Below are 26581 nucleotides of genomic sequence, written 5' to 3' on the forward strand. Positions count from 1 at the left end.
ACTTTATTTAAAAAAATATATATACATATAATTTAATGTGCAAAGGACAAATAAAATACAATCTTTTCTTCCTGTTTTGGTCTCATTTAGAGGGAAAATGAAGATGTAGATGAATCCATTGAGGCAGGTGATAAACTAAGCCTTAAGAAATTAAAAAATGCAGCAGGTTGAATGCGAGGGAGTGCAAGGTACAGAGACGCTCTCCCAAAAATAAAACCTCTGACAACTGCAGACGCCGCAAAGCTGTGTACGAGAGTTGCACCGGGTGAAGAGAGGTGAGCTGCGCTGGCTTCAAGTTGTAAATGATTTTATTAGCCTTACTGTAAATAGTTTAGTTATAATAATGTATTCTTGCCTGCGTTCTGAAGGCAACATGCTCAGCAGAGTGGCTGCTGATGCAACGTGACGTCGACTGATAGTCCCTCTACAATATGGAACTGTATATTACTGTTTACTACTTACATCAGATAGAGTTCATATGATGTAAGTAGTAAATAGTTCATTTAATTTGTAGCTTGTATGTCTGTGAATCTTTTGTGTTGTGACACTTACAATATTCATGACGGCCAGGATGTACTGCTCGATGTCCCTGCGGCCGTGGTATCCCACCATCATCTTGTCGGCCACCACCAGCGTCTCCACGTAGCGCTCCTGACTGACCGAGCGCTTCAGGGGCAGCTGGCCGCGGCCGACATGGTGAGGCGGCGTCTTCAGGGTCCGCTGCCACCACGACGCGCCTTTCATTGGCTTCTCGTCTGAGGTAAACCACACACATTCATGATTTCTAGAGTATATTGTGGAAATAAACTCAAAAAAGGCAGAAGAGTAGAAGGTTCTCCACCCAGGTACTTAATAGGAAAAACTTTTCAGGAAGGTCTTGTTTGCTAATCAACACCAGAATACAAATTTTCTCACCAATGACCCCGCAGGAGCGGCCCTTGTACTGATAGTGCAGTGATGAACGTTTGTAAACCACGTGGGGGCGCCCTTCTGTCCTCTCCCCTCTCTCTGTCCGGGTTTGGTTATCTGGTGAGACAAGCGGTTCAATGAGGTACTCCTCTCCCCCTGCAACAATCACCCCCTGCTGTGAGACACAGATAAGGAGAGCAAAGAGGTAAAACAAAGCAGGATAACATGGAAGCCTGCAATAAAATCCTGATACGTTTACTGCTAAATAGAGCTGGACAATAAATAAACAAAAATATATATGGTGATAGACACGTGATCAATATCGATCGATATTCAATAATTTCAATTAACTCCGATCCAGAACGGCAAAGTATTCTGGGTGATGTAGGCAAAAACTTTACCCACAGCTAGCTAAGAAAAGTTGGTGGAATCAACCAACTCGCTCTCTCTTATTGGTTACCAACTCATTCATTCTATAGTTACCTAGCAACAACCTGCTGAGTAACTGGCAGTTTAAGGTTTCACCACTGTGCCTCCTAACTCCTTAAATATGAAAAACAACACCATGGAGTGAAAACTGTGGATAAAACAGTAAAGATCACACCATCAGTTTGGCTGAATTTCAGATATTTAAAACAAAAAACGAATCAATAATTATAAATATTGACTGATATGACATGCTTATATTGTTTATCAGCGACTATTTATCCGCCATCATCAGTGGCCATGCTAACTAGCCTGAACATTCATGATAGGCTAGTACTAGCTGCAGCATAGAAGACAGCAAAGGGCTGAGCATCGCCATGTGGAGGGGTGACTGACAGCGCTAAGACCCACCTCCTGGCTCCAATTGGTTGTTTCTAGATAGCAAACTGTCACAACATAGTGAGAGTTTTAACAAATATGTGAAACAATATTTTTCATAAAAGTTACATACTGCAGCTTTAATAGCTTACCTCATTAAATAAAAGTTTTAATGAATGAAAAATAGAGGAAAATTATCTGTGAATGGGTAGTAATTTTTTGTTACCACAGTCTGAAAAGGGCTATATAACTAATCATAACACATGTTTCAGATTTAGAGTGGTCCATATATTGAGAGAGTGATGCCCATCCCCTCCCACGGAGAAACGCTGGACTTGTTTGAGCAGAGGATCAGGAACACACAAGAGAGCATGAAAGGGTGAATGAGAGCGAGAAAAATGAGTGAGTGAGACAGAGAGCGATACACTAACACTTCCTTTGATTCTGCTCAGATGTGTCGGCCCCGCTCAGAGCAAGTGTCTCCCCATCGACTCGCCGCGGCGACGTTCAAAGCGCCTTTTAAATCCCATAATGAGGTTAGTGACGCTCCCTCGGACACACAGCGGGCTCACTGGTGAATGCCCTCATGCTGGTCCGACCAACACTAATTACGTGTGAGGCTTTTTAACGCTTTCTGAGCACGTCCGAAACACTATTGTGGGTCCTGCTGTTTTGTAGTGAGAGGATACGCGGCGGGTAGAGCAGAGTGCGTTGATGCATCACGATTGAGAATCGCCGGTCAAAGGGTTTGGATGAGCAGAAACTTGGAAGCATCATCAAACAGATGGCGGCGATCTGTTGTGATTCGAAGAGATGACCTCATGAGAAAACTCTGAATGAAAGGGAATCTTTGCTTCGATACAGTAAGCGCTAAACAAGTCTAAACAACTCATCATCTCATGTTTTCTACACTGAAAAAAATTACTCTGTGGTGAGGTAGATTTGACATCACTGAATCCGTGTTCAAAACCAAAACATCCCTGATTAGAAAAACGTTTCTGGAGAAACTAAAAAAGCAAAATGCAACAACTTTTTAGATTAGTTTAACTTTTATTTCAGCGTTTTTTAAATAGCACATTACTAAAAAAGTGCTAACCAAATCTGACTATGATTTGGTTCTAAATAATGCCTTATTCACAGGATAATATAGGAAGTAAACTTTAGCAAGATTTTTCAAAGAACTCTTTAAAATTAAGAGTCAAAAAAAATTTTGTAATGCAGAAAATTACCAAAACTACACTGAAGAAAGAAGACAGCTCCAACTCAGAGCTGTTGGAGCAGCTCTGAGTTGCTGCTCAACTCAAACTCCTGATTTGAGTTAAAAAAAACAAAAAATAACTGAATTAAGTTGGTCAAACTTACTTTATTCACATTTGTTTAACCGGACAATTTATTTACTTAATTAACTAAACTTAATTTGATTACCGACTAATTAAAGGTATTAAATTCACTGACAGGCTCTCTGTTTTTCAGCGAGTTTAGGAGAGATTAAACCTTGAAATGTCTGAAAAGATGACAGAAAAACCTGGACTACAAATTTTAGGTAAAGCCACAAACCTTACTTACCATTTACTTTTCATTGTTTTTGAAAGTACGTAAATAAATCATTTAAAAATATGAAACCAGAAGAGCCTTTTGAATCACGCCCACTGTAACAGGAAGACGCTACCATACATGGATGATGACGTAGCATCTATAACAGAACTGTTAGGATATATAACTATTTATTTATAACTAGGAAAATAAAGACATTTAAGATCTTATAAACGTTATGAGAAGGAAAGAAAGTTTGATTTTTATTGTATTTAATACAAAAAAAGTGTTTGAAGTTGACAAAGTAAAGGAAAACAGAAAATGAATCTGGATGTTTTACTACATTTTCTTGCCAACTTGTAAATCTACAACAGCAGGAACCACATTCTTCTCTATATTTGGTCATTTTTCTGTGGGAATAAAACCCAGAGATTAGAGAAATGCCTCCTTTAAGATACTTATTTTAAGATAAGATTCAACAGAACTGTACATGAGATACCATAGCAGAGTGGTTTGGGATTTAAACAGGACCTATTTTGCAAAATTCACATTTTGCACATTTTTATGCTTCCATTTGGGGCTCAACTGCCCAAGCACTTAAAAAAAACCCAAACAAGCATTTTTGACAATAAGTTAATATTTTAAAAACCTAATGAAGGAGGGACTGCATCGTTACCTAGCGACCCCAGTGAAGCACAATCCATCACCTAGCAACAAAAGCTAAATTCCAGAACATTTGTTCAGCTGGTTTTACCACTGCTAGAAAAGATAAGTGATAAGTGACAAGACGCCCTAAAACATCTCATTCTGAAAGGGGATCGAAATAGACAGGAATGACAGAACTAAAATTTCATAATTTAAGAATTATTTTGTGCTAAAAATGTAATAAACATGTTCTCTATAGGTCATAGACCAATCCTAACCTGTTCAACAAAGCATAGCAAGTTAGCTTTAAGTTTTACGAGGATTGAGGTGTGCTCAACTGTTCTGATTTGAGGTAGGAATCAAGAGTTTCTGATTCAGCAGCAGCAGGGTGTGGGTCTTACCAGGCCGTTGCAGTTGCTCAGGGCCACTTTGCTAGAGTGCGGCTGGTCCTGGAGGTGACCCGTGTAATGACAATGGGGAGAGTATGGGTGACTCCAGGCTAGCTGGCCCCTCTTCCAGTACTCCACTCTAAACTGGCGGGACAGCAGGCCTCCCTGCAGCGTCAGGTTCAGCAGGAAGTTGTTCTGCGACGTGGACAGCTGGTAGAAGAGCTAAGAGACAAAGGAGGAGGAGACGTGAGAGCCGTAAAACGCCTGGATCGGTCTGAAAATGATCCAATGCGGAGTCTGAAAAAGCATAATACAGAGTCAGGCAGCCTGTCTTCAGTGCTTCGTCGTCTTCTTTGGTGGTATTTTGTCCTGTCTGTGTCCAGCATCTCGCCATTTGGTCCTACACGTACTGGGATGGCGATCTCATACTGGCCTAGGCTGGACAAAAAAGCAGCTGTGAACGTAGAAAACAAAGAAAGGATAAAAATATCAAAGTTAAACGAAATATCCATCAAAATTCAGTTTAATCAGTGAGTGATTCTGTATTTGCAACAAGCTGGAAAAGAGAATCAGACCTTCTGGTTCTCCACTGAAAAGCCCCAACTTACTACAACCACTCTCCATTCATGAGGCCAAATGGGGGTTGCTATGGCTACCTTGAAATTGTATACTTCCTGTCTGTCTGGGGCCTGTTGGAGATTTAATGTAAAAACGCACAGAATGAAAAGGTAACCTGTGTTTTTTAGCAGTACAGCACCTTACAAAAGTATTCACACTGTTTTAACTTTCTCATGTTTTGTTACATTAGGATGAAAATCCTCAGTTTGTCTCATTGGAGTTTATGATAAACCAACATAAATTAACACATAATTGTAAAGAGGAAGTGCAATTAAAGTTGCAACTCATTTCGTCTCATATTTATTTATGTCGCCACCAGCATTCATATCTAAAGACTCAAATTTCTCCCAATATTCTTGTAAAACAGGTTGAGCTCAGACAGACTAGATAGAAAGTATTTCCACAAGTAGTGAGTTGGTTTTAAATCTGGACTTTGACTGGACCTCTCTAGCATGAATATGCAGAGTTTTCCTCTAATTGATGTGTTCACCCCTAGTTTTCTTCTGTGGCCAAATTTACACAACTAAAGATTGGCTTCTCAACATATTCTCCCACCTTAGCTGCGTATCTCTGCAGCTCCTCTTACCATGCGTCTCTTGTCTGCTTCTCTGATTATTTTTTATATCTTTCTTGTAATTTATTGCAATTTAGGGAAGCTGGAAGAAGGAAAAGTAAATAAAAGTAGAGGAGAAAGTCAAAGTAAGAAAGCAACAGTAAAGGAAAGAGAAAGTAAAAATAAGTAAGAAGGTAAGGAAAAGTGAGTGAAAGCAAGCAAAAGTAGGTAGAAATAAAAAACGATAAAATGAAAAGTTTGTCAAATTAAGTAGGAAAGTAAGCTAAAAGAAGAGTAAATGATAGTGAGGAGGATTGTATGTAAGAAAGCAAATGTGAGTAAGTAAAATTAAGTAGGTAAGAAAATAACTAAATGTAAAAGTGAAGAGATAAAGACAAAACATGAAAAACGTTTAAAACAAATTAAGTAGAGTAAGTACAAATAAGAAAAAAAGTAGGTAAAATAGGAATGGAAAGTTACAGAAGGAACAATAATAAAGAAAAGCAAAAATACATAAAAATGTAAGTAAAAGTGAGTGACAGTAAAAGTTAAAAAGAACGTCTGAGCTCTTTTTTCCAGAGCTCAGATTGTTTATATTTATTTCTATAAATATAAACAATCTGAGCTCTATATAAATAAGCAAAAGTACATAAGTACAAATAAGACAGAAAGTAAAAGTAATAAAGTAGATAGCAGTAAGTAGGAAAGAAAATAAATAAATATATATGAAGAAAGTAAAACAAAGTAAGAAATTGTAGTTTCCTTTTAAAAATCCCACAGAACATCATACAGGTCACAAACGTTAGAGCTGTAATCCTGAAACTCAGAGCTGTCACAAACCACAACAAGGTGGCAACAGCATCATCTCTGAAGCACAGGAAAAACTCCTGCAGAGAAAGCAACAAGGGCTCTGTTATAACAACACATGAAAGAAATGCAAATTACTAAGACCTCACACAGAATAACAAAGACCACCAACACAAATTAGTCTACTGTATCAATAAAACACCAGTAAAGTGTTTTTTTAACAGCTGCTGCAGGTTTTTTCTCCACAGGGTTTCCCATCAACTTCCTCTGGCTCACACACAGTCTGTCCAGACCACCAACACCTACTGTATGTCGCTTTAATAACTTGATTTAGACGTTTTAAACAGACTGTTTAACAGGACACATTGAAACGTTACAAGATCACAACAAACTTTACTGGAGACTTTAAGAGGACGGCTGCAAGAACTAATTTATGAGTCTCTGATAGTTTGTTGTTTCTGAGTCAAAGAAGTTGTGTAAGAAGCAAACGTGTTGTATTTTAGAAGAAAAAAGCCTCTGAATGTAACTTTTCTGATAAAATTTCTGTGAGTTTTGATCTCTCTCAATGTAGCCTAACATTTATCTACACTAATAAAATTTTGAGTGACATTTACTTGGATAAAACAAGGTATTTAGAATTTTTTTGTAATTTTAATTTGGAAAAAGTCAATCAATCAATCAAAGTCTAAGTTAATTTTACAAAATGCACTCCTGTTTTGTTAATAAATTTAACAACCCTAATTTTTTATTAAATTCCAAAACGTCTGTAAAAAGAAATGACCTTTTAAGTTATTTCTACTCAAAAATCTAAATCTCAATACGGTGTGGGCATTTATCATATTGTTTATCATAAAAAACATCATTGTTGCCCTGATAAATGTCCATTTATGATTTTAAAGAAAAAACTAACAAAATTACTATTTTCTCCATACTTTGTTCCAAAAGGGCATGAATTTACTCAAGTGAGAGTAGCGACACTTCATAGTAAAATTACTCAAGTAAAAGTAAAAAGTACAGTGTAGTAAAAATACTCTAAAAAATACTTTTTTTCCCCGAAAAGTAGATGTATTTGAGTAGTTACTACCTAACTCCGCTTATATCTTAGCCGTTCAAAAGAAAAATCATAATACACAAGAAGGAAACATGAATCTACTAAGAAACTGAAGCATCAATGGAAACAAGAAGAAGTGGAAACATGGCTGCTGATTTTAACAGGAGAAAACACCCAAACTAATGGGCTCATATAGAAGTTAGTGTGCTGATAAAAAACACGCCCCTGGATCTGTTATCGTTAAATGAAAATAGTGGAAGGAAGTACTCTGGGTGGAAAAGAGCAACTCCCTCCAGGCCAGAACACTGATCGGTCTCTTTTGCACCAAGTTTTATAAAAGAAAAGAAAATATAGTTAATTCATATCATCTCCGAGGACCAGAAATGATCTGTTTATATTTTTGTTGTTTAATATAATAATTTTTAGATAAAGCAGAGCTCCATCTTTAGAAATAATATAATTCCTTCTGGGTCAATACTAATCAATTTAATTATGTGCTTAAAAGCTGTAAAATTCTATAACCATTACAGCTCGCAATAAAATCAATGTGTTTAAATACAGCTGGCATTCCATCATTTGCACTGTTTGGTTTATTTTTAAATAACATTTATGCTCTTGTTACACATCTGTTTTCTGCAATGCACAGATGCACTATTGAAAATAGTTTAGTGTATTTTTAATGTTCAATACACATGCACATTATTTACTTCTTTTAAAGTAATAAACTCAGTTGTACTACATCAGAGTACATTATTTATATTCTTACGTTTTTTACTTCTTGTGAATTACTATTACACCTGAATTTCCCCAGTGTGGGACAATAAAGGATATTGTTGTCTAATTCTATGTTTCCAGTCGAGAAATTAACAAATGAGATGTTTGACCAGAATAATCTGAGGCACACAAGCAAATCCAACTCTGGATGTAAATCCTTATTTTTACTTTCTTTTTTTTTTAAGCCACTCATGAAGCCTACAATCACCAGCCGTGTTTCCTTTCACCATACAATTGCACAATAAGTTCGCTTAATGTAACCACCGATTTAAAAAAACAAACAAAAAAAACTTGTTTTTCGATAAAAAGTTTTGCCGCTGGTATGAACTGGGTTTTTGGCTGTATAGAAATCAGTTTATTTCGAAAAACTGCAATTGAAACACTTTTTTTCGCGTCACACAAGTCACATGATCAACAAAACATTATCATAGACACAAACCACGAAGAAGAAATCGACAGGAAGTAGTTGAAAAATAATGACGCTGCACGTTTTTTAATGACTTATCAAGGGTGATTGTAATTGACATGACGCTGGCTCCCCCCACATGTGGACGTACAGCAATTATGAAAATAAATAAACACAAGTGAATAAAGAAAACTATACTTGGGTATCCCCTTTGTCATAAATGTTGTTTTATCCTAAACACTGTTGTAATCTGGTTAACAGCTCAATGCTAGCAGTTCAATGCTAACTTCATAATGCTAACGGCTCAATGCTAATAGTTCAAGGCTACCTTCACAATGCTAATGGCTCAATGCTAATAGTTCAAGGCTAACTGTTCAAGGCTAACTGCTAAGTAAATAAACACAACTCAGTCTGATTAAAATAAAAATGCTGAAACATAATCATTTCCAGATCAATACGTTAAGGTAGTTATGCTTGATTTTATGTGTGTAAATTTCAATGGTAGCTGTGGCAGCATGAAAACATAAGCTGCACTAACTTCGGTATTTACATTTAAGCACCATTTTATGCTACTGTTTATTTTTAAGCATTTTCCTGAAGGCAGATTTTCACAAGCCGGTATTATTTTAACCATTACTCACCTGTTAGTACGTGCAAAATGCGTCCAACACAGTTTTTATCGTTTTTCTCTTGGGCTTTATCGTTTATTTCTCCGTTGTTTCCCGCTAATAATCTTACAGAACCGATTCAGGACTCGTTGGAGAATTTTCTTTCCCGCCGTCTTTGTTTTATTGTTGACTGATTAGGCAAATGTGACTCAAAAAATGTCTGAGGTACCGCCATTATTACACTGTTTGTTTGTCGGGTTTGCTGTACGTCCGCATTAGGGCGGAGCCAAGTGTTCAGTCAAGTCAGTTGCGTTTCTTATGTAACGGAAACACCGCCATTGCAAAATTGTGTCTTTGTGACATTATGTCGACAAAGTTTTGCATACATTTGTAATGAAAATGCAGCAAATGACATGAGGTTCATGCCCTCTATAGAGAACATCAAGTAAAGCTATAGAAATGCTAATTCTGACTCTTAAAGATTTGGTGTGCAAAAACTCTACAATTTGATCAAAAATACAGTTTTAAAGACGCTTGCTGATCGGGTCTTTGACCTCATTAGACACTCATTATTGGGTCTATCACCTAGTCTGATGTTTTAGGCAAAGTTTTCCGTTTCAACAATTTAAAACTTATTTTTTTTGTTTTTACTAGACAATCTCAGACATAATTTTTCAGAATTTAGTGCGGATGAATTGAAATGCAGCCGTTGGCTCGAGGTTTGAAATAAGCAGGAATGGCGACTCCATGCCAGCCCTTATCTTCCAACATCTGCGCATAACTCAGTTAATGTTCTTGTGGCTGACTGAGATTAAATCCCTCTAAAAAACATCTAGAACACTGCCTTCCAAGAGAAATGGAGACTGTAATTAACTTCATTTTGTTGGATGCTAAAATGTCAAATTTGGGTTGAAAGTTTGGGTGTTCATTTGTCTTGGCATGACAGTCATGGGCGAGGATTCAGATATAAATGACATACAGAAGACCTGATGCTTGTTAGGAGTAAAATAAAAGAGGAAAAGATTTTAGATTTCTCTTTAAATAAAATGAAAAATGCCCAGCGGGATGTAATGCCTTGTAATCATGCAGACACAAGGGAAATCCAGTAATTATTATCTTTAATTAGAATTTCATTATCTTTTTTAGCAGTTGTCTTCAAAGGAAATTATTGTAAATTATAGTATGCTATTTAAAGACAACTGGGGCTGACCAAAAGTGTCACAAAAGTAAAAAAAAATAAAAATAAATAGCTTAACAATCGTTAAACAATTGTTTAACGGTGATGACAAACTCATAAATATTTTCATCAACAAACTACAGAACAATCAAAGTATAGTCAACTGGATTAAAAAGATACAGAAAGTTTGAATATATGAATAAATGATAAAGGTGTCTTTTTTGTTTTTGATTCAATTTCGGTGCAGTCAAGGTGTTAAAAGGATTTCCTTTGGTGGCCTTCAGATTTTCATTCACATTCTATCTGGGTATATCTGCTGCAGGTTGAATTTTCCAGATTAGTCACTGATTAAATTTGTAGTTGAAAGTCAGAAATTACGACTTCCCAGTTGGAAAAAATCAGCTGAAACGCCCAACAAAGTCAGACTTCCCAGTGGAAAAGTGGAAGAAATTCCAACTACCCCAGTTAGGAATTTTAAGGCCGACTTGGGTTTCAATATGGCCGCCTCTCACATCAGCAGCAGTAAACGTTGGTTGGAGTTAGGGGTGGGCATTTATTGTATTGTTTATCAATTTTTGTGATAAATTTTTATGTTGATAAGAATTGTGATTTATTGTATTGTATAAATTCCAATTAATTATCCTTAAGAAACTGTCCGTAGTGTTGGGATTGTTCGTTTTACTATTTTCTCCACTGTTTTTGCAATCACAGGGATCAATAAATATCAATAAATTTCAAAATATGAAGAAATTGCAGTTACTGTGCGCAGTCTAGTGACACAAATCACAGTTCTTTATGTGACTGATGTCAAATGGGAATGTTTTCAAGAGCAGTTTCTCTGTTTGTGAGGCAGTAGTGACACACCATCCCAGCCGTACAGTTACCTAAAACTGACATAATTAATAGTTCTTATCGTCACTTTTATCACTATTAAAATAGTCCCACAAAATATAGTGATAAACTTTAAGTCCACGTTGCCCACCCCTAATTGGAATTTTACTATTTTACAAGAAAAACGTGAAAGAATGCATCTAAAAATCACTGTTGCACATAGCAAAGAAAGTTTTGCTCCTTTTTTCTTCTCCTAATTAGATTACAACTCACAGCCTTTATGAGATAAACCTCAGAGGAAATGTTACATATGTAAACTAAAACAGAAGCTGGTTACTCTAGAGCAGGGGTGTCCACATTGCGGCCCAGGGACCGTTTATGGCCCTGCAAAAAATTCAAAAATGTCCAGCAGAGATGGTTGAAGCAGATGCAATTTTTTATTTTTAAATCAGAGTAGAGTATAGTTTTATTACAATGGAAAATGTTGATGTCTTTTTATAACTAAGCTTTAATAATAAGCAGAACCATGTTACTGGAAACCAATTTAGCTGCACTTAAATCAACTTTTATTTAATTTATTAAACTTGGATAAAGATAGCATGTGTTTTGAAAAGAAAGTGACCAACAATTTCTTCAATCAAGTGATGTGAAACAAGATCAACTGTCTTTTAATACAAAAAATGTGCAAAATCAATTTTTAAGTGCAAAATCCCTTTTCTACAAAAAACAACACCAAAACTGGTGTCTTAATTTTTGACTTTTTTGCCTCTTAGGTTCTTTTGACTCATCAGTTTTGGCCCTTTGAAAAAACTTTGGACACCCCTTACTATAGAGCAGGACTCTCAATGGTAAAACTGGTATAATATCTATTTTTTTCACTTTTTTGAACATATTTGACCTCATTCTGCACAGCAATCAGACCCATCATGTTACTTACCTAAGTTGCCACAACAGGAAACAGACACATGCACAAAGGAAACAATATATGACTCCAGAAATTAGAGGACTTCTTGGTTTTCGCACTGGGTTGTGTCTCTCTCCAGTAACTTACTGGCAACTGTTATGTTTTCCTAAAAGTTGGTTTATGCTGCAGAACCTTGCGGGCTAGTTGTTAGTTTTTGGAAGTATGCATGAAACCAAAGAAAGTAGCAGCCAGGAACAAGGAAACAATGACCTTAAAAAGCCTAAAGCAGAAGCACAGATTGAAGGTTTAACATGTGGGTTTATTTCTGCAGGAAAAGTCCATTAACTAAAGGTCTAACACTAATTCATTGGGCGGTTCTGAAGGCAACTTTGAGGTTAAAAACCCAAATCAGAGTCTGAGGGGAGGTTTCTTTAAAGGCGGAAGCATTACCGGCTATTACAGCCAGATGCCTCTTAGAGGTCAGAGGGCAAATTTAGGAAATACACAGAGGCTGTCTTGTCCTTATAATGATGAATGGACCCTGGGGGGATTTATGTCTTTAAAGGTGTTTGTGTCTTTGAGCTTCAGTTGAAAAAGCTAATTAAAAGGTGCCAAAAGCTTAGCTATAAAGCAGACCTAACATCTCTTCTTATGTCTATTTTATGCAACTTATGTTTAATTATATTAATTTAATTCACAGCATGAACATTTGTTTTCTTTTACTGAAATGACAGCAAACAGACTGGGCTCCTCAGCCTTAAAATACATTAAAAATGGTCTTTATCTCTAGACTGCTATAGTTATTTTTATTTAAATAATAAAATTATGATTATTGATTTTCTTTTTTTATGGTTTAATTTCCAATCCAATTTCAGCTGCTTACATACATTTTCGAAGCTTCCTGTTTAAGGACGAGTTAAAATGAAGTGGATGTATGTAAATACAGAACATAAATGAAGGAAATAATGTGATGCTCTCTGCTGTTTTATCATATAAAATCCCAATAAAATCTTGAAATTAATGTTAATTTCACGGGTATTTCAATCTGTGGCTCTTTGCCTCTTGCAAAACCAAAAAGGAAATGTTTTTGATTATTCAAGAAATTGTCTTTTAGAAGTTTTTTCTGTAACTTATTTTGCTAAATCTGCTTTTTATATCTACTAGAGATGCACCGATCCGATACTAATATCAGTATTGGAACCAATATTTTAAAACATTCTAGATCAGATATTGGTGACAATGTGCCCAATCAATAAGGCCCGATCATTAAGGACAGATCTACTCTGTCTAATTCTCTTTCTCCTTTTGTTTATTTAAACCCAGGAAGGCGGGAGGAGGAAAGGACCCCCTGTTTTAAATCAATTCCACACTGTTTTTCTGTATTGGATTAGTATTGGGTGATACTAAACAGATAACAGTATCAAAAGTGAAAAGAGTAGATTTGGTGCATCCGTGATATCTACAAATGACTAATTATTATTATTAAAGCTAAAAGTAATTAACTTTTTTAATCCTGGTTACTTTTAAACTAGCTTTTTAAAAGTAAAAGCTAGTTTAAAAGTTTCATTTAAAAGTTTATAAATAACTAGCTTTAAAAACGAACTAACTTTTTAAGACAGTTACTTTTAATTAGCTTATAAGCTATTTAAAAGCTTTTAAAGCTTAAATCTTTTAAAGTAACAATCTTTTAAAAATAACTAGCTTTTTAAAAGATAGTTACTTTTAACTAGCTGTTAACTAGGGTTATAACTAGCAGAAAAGCTAATTAAAAGCTCTTAAAGTAAAAAGCTTTTAAGCTAGTTATAATTATATGGAAAATATTTATAGAAAAGGCTCACCTCATTCTACAACATTATACCGTATTCTTTTCATTCATTCATTTTGTTCTAAGTCTGAAAGTAGCAAAAGAATTGTTTAATTTTGTTAAGATTTCATAATAAAACAAAGTTAGAAAATTGTTTTATGTCTCTAGGCAAGTTTTATTCTATAGCAGGTTGCTAAGCCAAGCTGTAACGTGACAAAATGTGAAAAAAAGTTAAACCGGTGTACGTTCTATTTTTTTTATCTTACCTTGTGATTTAGCAAACTCATCCTTGTGACCTCCTGTGATCTTGGTGGCAACCAGGACGACGACGACAGTGCAGACCAGAGCAGTCCTCCATAGCTTTTCCATGGTTACTACAGTATTTGCTATAGTAACAGACTTCAGTGCGGTGGTCCTCGGTCCTCTGTCCCAACATGTCTCCTGCCCTGTCGGATGCCCCGTCGCCTAGCAGAGGGACAGCTCAGCGCTTGGTCGGGCCATAGCTGCAAGATGATCAGAGACTCTCTGCACCTGCAGCGTGTCTGTCTGTCACTGAGCGATGGCGAAGCTCCTCATAGACGGAGAAAACACCAGACTTGACTTCTGCGATGGGGGTGAAACAGCAGCGCTGGCAGCTTTTCGGCCTCTCTCCGCTGCCCTGTGGAAGAGGAACTGTTTAGGAGGAAAGCCGGTAAAGTGAATGACAGCGAGCGGTGGGACGAATTTAGACTGAAAGAGGAGGGAGGAGTAGAGAAAACTAAACATATCCACAGACAGAGAGAGCATGAGATCCGTCTGACACAGGGCTGGACGATGCATCTGAAAAACATATCACGATATAAGCATTTTATGTCAGCCAATATCAGTAATTATTCATCAGTTTTTTGTTTTAAACATCTGAAATATTACCAAACTGGTGGTGTGACCTTTCCTGCTTAATCACAGTTTTCCCTCCACTCCATGTGTTTCTTTGTTTTTAAGCAGTTATGAAGTGCAGTGAAGAAACCTTAAACTGCTGCTGCACTAGTTTCTCAGCAGGTTGTTGCTACGTAACCATAGAATGAGTGAGTTGCTAGGTAATCATAGAATGAGTGAGTTAGTTGACTCCACCAACCTTGCTTTGGCTAGCTATGAGAGAGGTTGAGCGGCTAAAGCAGGGGCGTCCAAAGTGTGGCCCGGGGACCGTTTTTGGCCCTTGAAATGATTTTGTTCGGCCTCTGACCACAACTCGAGTTAGAACAAATCTAGCCAACAAAGCAAAACAATTGAAGATCCAAAACACTTAGAAATTGTCTGTTTTTCTTTAAGTAAGGTAACAGTCCTAAGCTTTAAACACATTTTTGCATTTTTGATTTAGTAAATTTTGAAAATATTTTTTTTAATAAGGCTACAGTCTGAAGCCCTTTTTAGGTTTAATATACAGATATACAGATTTAATTTTAAAAAATTATTTATTGTTGAGCAGGTAAACCAAAACAAACAAAAAAAATCACAGTAAATATTTTTTATTTATTTGATTTAATGAATTTTGTGGTCAGTCATTTAAATTAGCAAAAAGTTTGTACACCAGGGGGCTAAAGCCTTTCCCCTGCCTACATCCCCCAGAATGCTGTGCGGTTCAGTGAAATTATCGAATATTCTATCAGACATATTATCTATTGATACTGATTGTGTGTCTATCGATTATATATATATATATATATATAAAAGCCTTTCAAGTTTATAGACATTAAGTTTTACCTTTCACACTTAATAGTTTCACACAAACAAAAAGAAAAGAACCAACAGCTCTGTCCAGGCACGTGCACCGGAAAGAGTGATTACAAAAGAAGGCAAACTCTGAATCCATAAACAGAGTTTGAAGTGGGTATTATGTTGAAGCTTCTGGGGTAAAATTAGCTAATTTGAGAGAAGCAGCAGGATGCCATCACCGCCAGGCTGGCGGCCTCTGATGTTTGGTTGTATGGCTGAGTGACTTGCTGGCAGCCGGCCCGAAACTCCTAATTGGACAGCATGTCAGGAGCTGATGGTATGTGTGCCTATATGGAGCTTATTCACGCCTCAAACGAGTACTATACTTTACTCTGACTTCTACCTTCATGGGAAAAATCCTCTTTCCATGAGTGATTCGACAGTAAAAGAAAAACAAACATTATTCAAGACTGAGTGGATTTTAAAACCACCCTCAGCAGTAACAACTAGAAGAAGCAATTTTCTTTATGACTTTATCAATCTCTCATATTGCTGTGAACAAAGTTTTGCTCACTCTTCTTTACAAAATTACTTCAGTTTATTGGAATTTGTGAAAACATGTTTCTCCACAGGTTTCAACCAGATTGGGGTCTGAACTTGCCACTACAATGAGTCTTTTTCAGCGGTTCTGTTATTGATTTTCTGCTCTGCTTGGGATCAATGTCTCAATGGTGACCCAATTTGGCCTCACATTTGTCTCAAAAATATTTTAGTATACAGGGTACTGAGTCATACCTAATTTAGAGAGACTAAGTAGTCTAACAGTCATGCTTTTGAACTGTGGCAGGATGTTGGAGTACAACGAGAACATGCAAAGAGTCAAACCCAGGACCTTCTTGATGCAAGGCAATGGTGCAACTAACTGGGCCACCCAGAAATATTATAAACATACCTGTAAAATAGTGTATGAATATTTTAGAATTTGCCTCAAAAAGCTACCTTGAGTCTCAGTTATTCATTAATTTGATTCATTATACATAATAGGGTCTAGAATGAACTCATTTCGATTAGTTAATTACATTGATTTTAACGTGTTAAAAAAATTAATTAAAATTTTTTACAAGCCAAAGTCCCGAACCGGAACCTTTGTGTTGTGTTTCCGGTACGCTCGTATATCTGACGCACAAGCAAAATCTGCAAACAACAGACGACAAAGCCGCATTTCTTGGCCCGCTTTGGAGTAAATTTTGGCATCAATACACGATCTGGTAGGCCAGTAGAGTGGGAAAGACTATTGCTGAATTCAAATTGTGCTAAAAGGATTTAGCCTAATTTGAAGCTATTAGAGCCGAAAGTAGCATCTCAATGCTAAACACGTAGCAGCTAACGCAGACGTCCACGATGCTAATGTCCACGTTTCTAAAGAAGTATTTTTCAAATTAGATATATGAATAACTCCTTAAACAACTGAAGGCTGGATGGGAATAAACTACATTTGTTGAGTTCATATGCATATTTACTCAATAATTAAGAAAGAATAAGGGGTTTTGAATTTAAAAAGTTGATTTCTTTGTTGATAGTTTTAGATTTATTAATTACAGACCTGGCAATTAACTCAATTACCATTCATGTCAACCAAATATTTCCTCTGACTTTTTAACAAACCATTTAATGCCCTTGTCTCAGACTTGTTTTTTTAGCTGACAAGGCAATTTTTAGCCAAAACGTTCGACTCCTGCTGTCATGTGGTCTAAAAACTGCCCACCTTCCTTCCCGGCTCCCTTCGAGCCGTTTGGGGATTCAAAAGCGAGCAGAGACGCCACACTGGCCCGGATGGCTGGCAGCTAACCAACTACAGCCAAAGGTAATCAGAGGCAGATGGGAAACCTTTTGGTGATGATAGCAGAGGGGAACAAATTCCCTCCTGAAAAGAGGAAGGAAAAAAAATAAAAACAGGTACCTTAAACCGAAAGTTGAGGAATTGTGAGAAAAGCGTCTCCTGCTTCATGTCAGGAGTAATGTGTAATGTGCAGCAGATACAGTAAAAGCAGGCTAATGGGTCTTTGTGCTGTTGCAGCGTCCCTCATAAGCAGAACAACTAAAAAACTCCCTCTCTCATCCCCCTCCCTCTGGCCTTTTCCCAGTCATTTCCTGCGAAAGAGCTAAACTCCCCTCCATTTTCATTACTCCTCCTCCCTGCTTACAATTTATTGTTAACGTATTAAAGTAGGCTGCTTGATATCAAATACTTTTCATTACCACTAACTCTCCTGGTGTTTATTTAAACCCAGGAAGGAGGGAGGAGGAAAGGACCCCTGGTCTGACCCTAAGAGCTTTTTAAAGCAAAGCCCCTCAGAAATCCCCCACAACAACAACACGCAAGCACTTTCCTGCACCATTTCCACCTATGAAATATTACTCCAGATATAATTGAGAGTGGGCTGTCATGCAGAGGTGACGGCGCTGTACATCTTCCTGCGGTGTGTTGTGCAAAACCTTCCCTCTGGGCCGTATCATTTTTGTGAAACAAAAACGCATGTTTGTCAGCAGGCCAAAGCGACAAAACTCTCCACTCCGTGTTTTGGTTGGATGAGCTGCGAAAAAGGAGCGTACAGCTGCGGCCGTGGCCAGCAGGGAAAGTGGTCTGGGCTGAAACAGGCCACACAGCCTCCAACGCTGTCGCAGCTTGCAGGGCAGAAAAGAAAAGGCTTGTTGTTAGAAAGACGGAGAAAAGCTGGACGTAGGTGGGCCAAACTATAATGCAATGAAGCCAAAACATCTTCATGATCATCTTCTTGTTTAGCAGTATGTGATGCTTTTCACACTTAAAGGTGACCTATTACGTTATCTTAAACAGGTTACGATAGCTCTATGGGCTATAAAAAAAACCAGGTTCATTGCATTTGTTGGACAAAATCATTCTGGGATAATGAGATTTTAGCTTAGTTTTATTTTTTGCTGTTTTTGTGCCTCTTCTCACTTTAAATCCAAATAAACTGCTGACGTCCACGCCTCCCAGCTCAACGTTTACACTCGCATGTGAAAATGGCCGCAAACAGATGAGCATTTATACAACCGTACATTTTGAAAAGCATTAGTAGAGCCTCCTGCACAACAAACATGAATACAGCAAGTGGTTTCTGGATGTTAAGTCAAGAACTAAACACCAAATGTTCTGGAGCTCTGGATGCTAGGTGACGGGTGGAGCTCCGCCGGGGTTGCTAGGTAACAGTCTGGGCTTCTCTGGGGTTGCTAGGCGACGAGCCGTACCTGTTGATTTGTGACGTTACATTCAAGAGGTTTTTGAAGTGATTCATTTTCCAGACACCAAAAAACATAAACTTATCACTAAAAAACAGCTGGGTGGTTCTTTTTTAAGCGCCGGGTGTTTTTAGAAGCAGTAAAGACCCAAAAGGAAATACAAAAACGTACAAAATGCAAGTTTTGCTTAATGCATAATAGGTCCCCTTTGAAGCTTTTTCCTTTAAATGCTGGAGCTAATTATGATGTCCTTGTCTTTAGCTGCTGCCAGGGAGAGTAGAGCTATCCGAAACCAAAGTACGCTAATCAAAGCCATATGACCGGCTCAAAGTAAAGTCTGTGTGGAGTGAACAGATGCTAAGTGTCCCACAGCTTAGCTCCGAGAGCAGCACTCTCCCCCAAACTGCCTCCACTTTGATCAGGGAGTAGCTCATGAATCAGTTTTAGGTTCAGTTTATTATTTCATTAAACTGGCAGTCATTTTTAATAGGACTTTGGGGTTGGGAGGGGATCAAATGGCTCGTAAGTCCAACGTCATAATTCTGCTTTCATTATAGAAATATGAAGTCTAGAATCAAGAGAATCTTCATGTTTAAAAGAAAACCCAAACAGGTGAGAGAGAAAGCTACATCTCAGACTAAACTCTCTGTCTGCCACAAAGACAGAGAGAGAGAAAGAGGCCTGGCATTCCTTTGCAGATTTCCCCAAATAAACAGAGTGCAGATGAAAAGTGGGAACGTAAACAGGCGGGAGAGCCTCGGATGTGCTCCCCTCGCTCTGAAAATGTGCCTCTCGAGTCTGAAACAATATTTAGTGAGAGAGAGAGAGAGCTGACTCAACACAAAGCGAGCGAGCCAGCAGCGAAGGGAACAGAGCGCACAGATAGCAGCAGAGGGTTTTCTTACTCTGCCTTTTAAATGCTCTGAGGCAGTGATCCAAAACTGCTAATACGCACAAAGTGACTGTCACAGATAGAACAGGAAGCTCCTCATGTTTAGCATAGTTTCATCAGTATCACTATAAAACTGATGATCCAAGTAGGGCTGAAACAATTAGCCAGAACAATTGTGATTAATCAATTATTTCAATTATGGTCAATTAATTTAATAATTGATTAATCAAAAAAGTCAATTTTCTGAAAGAACAACAAGCTCAGATTAGTAATTAGGTCAAAACTGTGCAAACAATATCTACACATTTTGCATTTAAGGTTAAAAAAAAAAAACGTATTTGTCTGTGCTATCCCTGACGTTTTAGCTTCACCTGAAATTTTTATCCATTAATGAAAAAAATTAGTCAAAGTCCAGAGCCTTTCCCATGTCAATGTTAGAAGTATTTCTTTAGCAGATCCATACTTTGCAACAATATCTACTTGTATTTTATGGAACAAAATTTTAAAAGGATTTTTTCTTTGCACCTTTTAATGTAGTTCAAATATTGTATAAAAAGGCTTAAATGGTGAATTGAAAAATCTGCAGAATGTGCCATTTTTTAAACAAATCAGGTGTCAAAATAATTAATTACTAAAATGACTGTTAGTTGCAGCCCAAGATCAAAGTTGTCAGCAACTTTAAAAACAGTTTGAGTCCACTTTTTTCCCCGTAATGTTAATAATAAATATGAATATTTTGGATATTCTTGGAACAAAAATGCAAAAATGCTTCTTAATAAATTAGAAAATCTTCAAAAATGTAATTGAATTTTCTTATTTGATTCAAAATATAAAGGTTATATACCAGTAGGTATTAAATTTATCACCTACAAAGCGATATGTGAAACCATTATTTAAAAACTTGAATAATCAAAACCCAAAAATATTACATAAGGCCAACAAAAAGGGGATTTTTATGTAATTTTCTGTCCTACACAAAATTATGGACAAGAGTGTTGCATCTAAGCATGCTAATGAAAAGTTGAGTGGAAGGAAAACATGTGGTAGAAAAAGCTGTACAAGGAGCGACAACCGCAGCCTTGAGGAAACTGAGAATCAAAACCTTTTCAAGTGTTTGGGCAAGTTTCACACCGAGTTGTTGACGATACAGTAAATCATGAAGCAGGAATGTTTTAACATAAAGAAAGCTCAGCAGAAAGTCCTTCTGCAGTGAAGTTGGTGGTACTGTTGCCTTGCAGCAGGAAGAATGGAAGGTTTTTCTGCATCGAGTTTGAATGTTCTCCCTGAGGTTCTCAGGGACTTTGTGTCGCTCACAGTTTTTCAGTTTTTTAATTGTAAAAAATGTCCTGCTCTTAACCAACCTAAAGCTGTCACAGAGCAGCTGTATCTGTACTGAGATTAGATTAGTCACTAAAAGTCATCAGGCAACTTCTGAAGGCAATTAGTCGAGCTCGTTTGCACACCGCACTTTTCAGTTTTTTATTTGCAAAAACTGTTTTAAATCATGTAAAATTTTCATTCCGTATCCCACTTTGTGTTGAGTTTTCTCACTAAATTCCAGATTTACTTGAGCAACTTTTTGAAAAAATGTACTTAAGAGTATTTTCACTAAGCTGTACTTTTTACTTTAACTTGAGTAACATTTCTGTATTCTCTACCTGCTGAATGAAAAACAAACATGTAAACATAAATTCACCAGACATTAGACACACAAACCTGCAGTTTTTGTAAAAGTTTCATATGTTTTTTTATTGAAAGAAACTGTTTTGGAAAATTTTTCTTTTGCCTGATTTTGTTATTTTTTGTTACTTATATGAATTATTGTCATCTTTGTCCTTAAAATAACAAAATTTCCACTTAACTTTATATTTTGGTCCATCTGATAATGGGTTTTTAAATATTAAAGATAAGTAATCAAATTACCATTGTTTTTCCTTTTTACTCTAACTTGAGTAATTCTTTAGATGTCTTTTGCTTTTACTTGAGTAAAAATATGTTGTAGTGCTACTCTTACTTGAGTATAATTTTTGGATATTCTGCCCACCCACTAAACTCTAATGTGACAAAATGTGGAAAAGTTCAAGGGGTGCGAATACTTTTCTGACCCACTGTACATATAAAATGTATCATTAAGACCTAAAACAAAATCTGCAAAAGCAGCACTGATTGAACCAAAAGGATGAGCTTGACTTAAAAACGTAACTGTGTTGCACATCTGTGAACTACCTGGGATGAAGTTACATAAGCTCTGCATGCAGAATGTAAAAGTTGGCTGTGATGACACCGACATGTCCATTGTAACTGGATTTAGTGCTTTTATTTTTGCAGAACTGCGAGTTGCTCCCCCACCCGGTGAAGGAAACAATGCCAGCCTTCAGTTACCTGATGGCAGCTGACAGCCACATCATCCACTGACCGGTAAAAGACGCATAAGCCTGCCCTGTCATCAGCCACCGAGGCGACCAAAGCCTAAATGTACTCCTGAGAAAAAGAAGACTCCTTTAGGAAATGAAGACTGAGTCCAAAGAAAAGCACTTGTGCATTTTATGAAACTAGAGAACACACAAAATCTTGATGAAAGACATGCAAAGCTTAAGCAGGAACAGTGCTGCAGAGGCAGCAGAGGTAAGAGTTGAGAACTGAGTCCTGCCAGCATCAGTCCTGCTCCCCCCCACCTTGATCTGTGCATGAAAGAAGAGAAGAAAAGAAGGGAGCAGGAGCCGGACCGCCTGGTCTTACCTGCCCGTGTCCCCTTGCAGGAGAGTCTGGTGAGAGTCTGTCCTCTGTCGCCCTGCAGCCGAGCGGAGAGGAGGCGGCGCCGGCGGCGGCAGACTAAACCTCGGCTCCTTTAACTTTACAGAACCAGAGCCGAGAAAGTTTAGTCAAGCTGCCCCGAAGCACAAACAGGAAACAATCCCACGTCCTTTCAGAATAAAGTTTGAGTTCGTCATTAGAATGTAAACCAGAAATGAGAGATAAAGATTACTTGTGTAAAGCTGCAGTATGTAGCTTTTATTTTAAAAACTATGTTTTTTAATACTCCCTGAGCTACTACTGCTACATGAAGAAATGCAACCCTCCCAACCAAAAACAACCAATCAGGAACAGGAAAAGGGTCTTGGTGCTGTCAGTCAACTTCATGTACTCGCTGCTCAATGTGCTAATGGCAGAGAAACAACTTATTGTTACAGGAAAACCGTTTATCTGCTGTCATCAGTGGCTATGCTAACTAGCCTAGCATTCACAACAGGCTATGCTAGCACAGCAGAGAGCAAGAGGGGGTGGATGAGCAGCACCTCACAGAGAGTGATTGACAGTGATTACTTGGTAATTATTTGGTAAAATACTTCTAAAGTACTGAGTAACTGGTCAAAAAATCATTTAATATTTAAAAATTGCAGATGAACCAACTATAAAGTTATGTGGAAATTCAGGTGTTTTAAGGACAAAATGACATTAACTCAATCAGTTTCTTTTAATGTGAAACTTGTGAGCCTTGAAGAGGTGTGCATGAGATTGACGTGACACTGTCATAAATAGCTAAATAAATGATACAGCTGTTGTCATGAACTGCCATTTGTAATGACATTTGTAATGTAAAGTTGCACTAAAAATTTAGTTAAAAGTGCATTAAAATGTCAACTTAGCATTATTTGTGACAACAGTTAGCTTTAACAAAAACTGCAGGCGTGTGCCTGGTGAAGTTACTTACAGTGGATAAAGTATTCAGAAATTAAACTCAAGTAAGAGTAGTGATACTTTGTAATAAAATTACTGCAGTAATAGTAAAAGTACTCCTAAAAGTATTTTTTCCCCCAAAAAGTTACTCAAATAAATGTAACTGAGTAAATATAACCAGTTAAATCTACTGACCACCTAGTGTAGTCAGACAATGGCGTCTGTTGAGGGAACATCGCATCCACTTACAATGGAAACTATGTAAGTCGGTGTCTGTGCTTTTATTTTGAATGAACACATGTCCCCCAAAGGTTTTAGTCTCGCTGAGTTTAACAGACTTGATTCAGTTCTGCTGCCTGGCTGCCAGACTTCAAGAAAGCAGCTGCAGCCTGAGACAGTAGAGGGGGGTGGGTTGGCCGTGTGTGTGTGTGTGTGTGTGTGTGGGTGTGTGTGTGTGTGTGCGCGGGGGGGTGCGTGTGTGTGTATGTGTGCAGGGGTGCGTGTGTGTGTTCATAACCCCAGCCACTGGTTTGTGGTGTGAACACTTCACAGGTCCAGCAATGGAAATCTCTACTTTGCCCTATATTAGAACCGCTGGTCACGTAGGGTTGTGAACTAGCTCTAGAGATCTAAATGTCAATAATTGACATAAACATGCACAAAAACTGATTAAAGCTAACTTACATATTAGCAGTGAAAGTTTGATTCATTTAGTAAACAATTTTACCTTCACCTTGTGCCACATCAGTTATCATCTCCAATATTTTAAAGCACAGTTGGCAGTTATTTATGGAATAAAAGTCACGTGACGTCACGCTCTCCAGAACTCCGCCATGACGGACGTCAAAACAACCAATGCGCTCCTTTCAAGCAAGTCTAAAAACAGATATCTGCAACCTAATATCGCTTTTATTTAGCTGATTTCACCTTAAAAATTGTCATAGGGGGCGTGCCATGGTGGCGTAGTGGTTAGCGCGACCCGTATTTGGAGGCCTTGAGTCCATGACGCGGCCGTCGCGGGTTCGACTCCCGGACCCGACGACCTTTCCCTTATGTCTTCCCCCCTCTCCTTCCCTGTTTCCTGTCAGCCTACTATCTTATAAGGGACACTAGAGCCCACAAAAGACCCCCTGGAGGGGTAAAAAAAAAAAAAATTGTCATAGGATGCCGCGTTGCCAGCCACACAGACAAGGATGAAAACCAACTTGTCATTTTATTTTAATAACTTTTAATGAGGAAAGATAAGGCAGCGATGGATAGCAGCCGTCAATCATAATGACTGTCAGCTCTCGGTGTAACCGCGGATTTGCATCGAACACATTTAAAAGGAAGGAAGATTAACGTTCATATACTTTATAAGTATAATTAATAAGATATCAAATATCGCATTACCGAGAATGTACTCTAACCGTAACCATGGAGACAATGCTGCATGTAGCCTCGCATGTATGGAAAAAACTAGTTAGCATCTAGTCTTTTGTACATTTTTAAGGCTGTGTAAGGGGAAACGCTGTTTATGACATTGTGGTGTTAATGTTAAGCATGGTTTTGGGTAAAGGTCAGGTTTTGAGGTAGGTAAAGACATTCTCAAAGTTTATAGCGCAAATTCCTGCTTTACTGTTGAACAAGTTCTTAAAAATAAAGCAAAATTAAAAATGTAGGATTCTTATTATAGGGGTTGGTAGTAACATTTTTTACTTTCATGTAAATTTGAAAATAATGCCATGCTCAGTGTGTTTTGTTGGAATAGAGAAACATTACCCTTCTTAAAAGTTTTTTTTTTTTTCGTCTAAAGATATACAACACCAAATACAACGTGTGCATTTGTGGCAACCAACCTGGTTGTGGGATAAGTTGTCCCAATTTTATTTTAATGAGAAATAATTCATAAAGGAAGCTAAAAAATACTTTTAAGACAAGTTTTCAATTTACATTGTTTAATTTAATAGCTTATAGAGGAAACATAAACTCATATGTCATAAAATGACAAAACATATACGCATACTGTATATGATGTACTGTATATACAAGATATACATCAAATTTGTCAAAAATTACAAGCTATTAAGAAAAGAAACATGTTTTCTACAACAAAACGAAATACTACCAACCCAAATCTCACAAAATCTTAACAAGTGTTTTTGGTTTAGCTTCTAGTGCAAATATCTTACTACACCTGAAATAAGACCAAACTAACTTAGACGTTTTCAGCAAGATATAGAATATTTTAAGTTAGGAATAATTTTAAGCAAATAATTCCTTAATATTGATGAAAAATCGCTCTTTCCTTTGGCAGATTAATTCACTCATAACATGGGAAAAGTGTCTTATTATAAGTGAAATAATCTGCCAATGGAACATATTATTCCATTGGCAGAATAAGTATTTTTTTTCATCAATGTTTAGGAATTACTGACTTAAAACAAGCTTCTATTTCTTGCTCCAAAGTTACTTGTAAGTTAGTTTTGTCTTGTTTCAAGCGTACTAAAATATTTGCCCAATAAACTAGACCAAAATTATGTGGTAAAACCATGTATTTTTGCAGTGTATTACTTTAGTTACTTTCAAAAGGACAGTTTTGACAGATAGCGGTTATCCTGCTGTATTTACTGCTCTACTACCCAATTCTTACATTTTATGTACTGGACTACAACAGAGTGTTAGACATTAACAAATAATACAATTATAAGAATAAAGTCATAATACTTTGAGGAAACATTAATATTATAACTTTTATTTAAATATTATGATTTTCTTCATATATATAACGATTTTATTCTCATAATATTATGACTATTCTTGTAATTTTATTACTTTATTCTCTTTTTTTTTCTTCTTAGTATGGACTTACATGTCTTGTTGGACCCATCACCTGTCCATAAATGTTTTTTTATGATGCTGATATTTTCTTTTCAGCTATAGAGTATAAATAGATTTTTTCCATTCTCTGGTGAGTCGGTGCCATTTGTTTTTCAATTGTCACATATGACAATCAACACTGAAGAGGATATGACAGCCAACTCCATCTGTGATTATCAGTAAAATCTGTGATTTTTTTTATGCTAGCAAGCACATGCTATAAAGAAAAGAAACACTTTTCAGCTACAGTTCTGCCCTTTTATTTGCTAATAAGTGTTTAATTCAAAATCCATTGTTTGAAAAGGAACGAAGAAAAAATCAAAAGTTACATTATGATGTGAAAAACACAACCAGTTCAAGTGTTACATTGGTAAAATGGCACTTTT

At 37.0% G+C, this 26581-nt stretch overlaps 1 protein-coding gene and 1 long non-coding RNA gene across 4 annotated transcripts in view; one reads left to right on the forward strand and one right to left on the reverse strand.

Annotated features, from left to right (window-relative positions):
- adamts10 (ADAM metallopeptidase with thrombospondin type 1 motif, 10) overlaps window positions 1-22517 on the reverse strand; it is a 57418-nt gene extending 34901 nt beyond the window's left edge. The window contains exons 1-7 of one of the 3 annotated variants that reach the window (XM_032573161.1): window positions 22398-22501; window positions 17271-17429; window positions 14080-14471; window positions 4595-4734; window positions 4293-4502; window positions 916-1084; window positions 553-755 (exon numbers count right to left, since the gene is read on the reverse strand). In XM_032573161.1, coding sequence (XP_032429052.1) covers window positions 553-755; window positions 916-1084; window positions 4293-4502; window positions 4595-4734; window positions 14080-14182 — 825 coding nt within the window. In that variant the 5' untranslated portion in view covers window positions 14183-14471; window positions 17271-17429; window positions 22398-22501. Of the gene's footprint in view, window positions 1-552; window positions 756-915; window positions 1085-4292; window positions 4503-4594; window positions 4735-14079; window positions 14472-17270; window positions 17430-22040; window positions 22129-22397 lie in introns of those variants that run through there. The other 2 variants (XM_032573160.1, XM_032573162.1) reach the window with 2 other exon arrangements.
- On the forward strand, window positions 69-14942 carry LOC116726448 (uncharacterized). Its single transcript, XR_004340603.1, has 3 exons — window positions 69-79; window positions 6440-6445; window positions 14694-14942. It is a non-coding gene; the product is annotated as an uncharacterized LOC116726448 (long non-coding RNA).
- Window positions 22518-26581: the final 4064 nt, after the last annotated feature.

The sequence above is a fragment of the Xiphophorus hellerii genome, chromosome 9 (assembly GCF_003331165.1).
Source record: "Xiphophorus hellerii strain 12219 chromosome 9, Xiphophorus_hellerii-4.1, whole genome shotgun sequence".
Taxonomy (NCBI): Eukaryota; Metazoa; Chordata; class Actinopteri; order Cyprinodontiformes; family Poeciliidae; genus Xiphophorus; species Xiphophorus hellerii.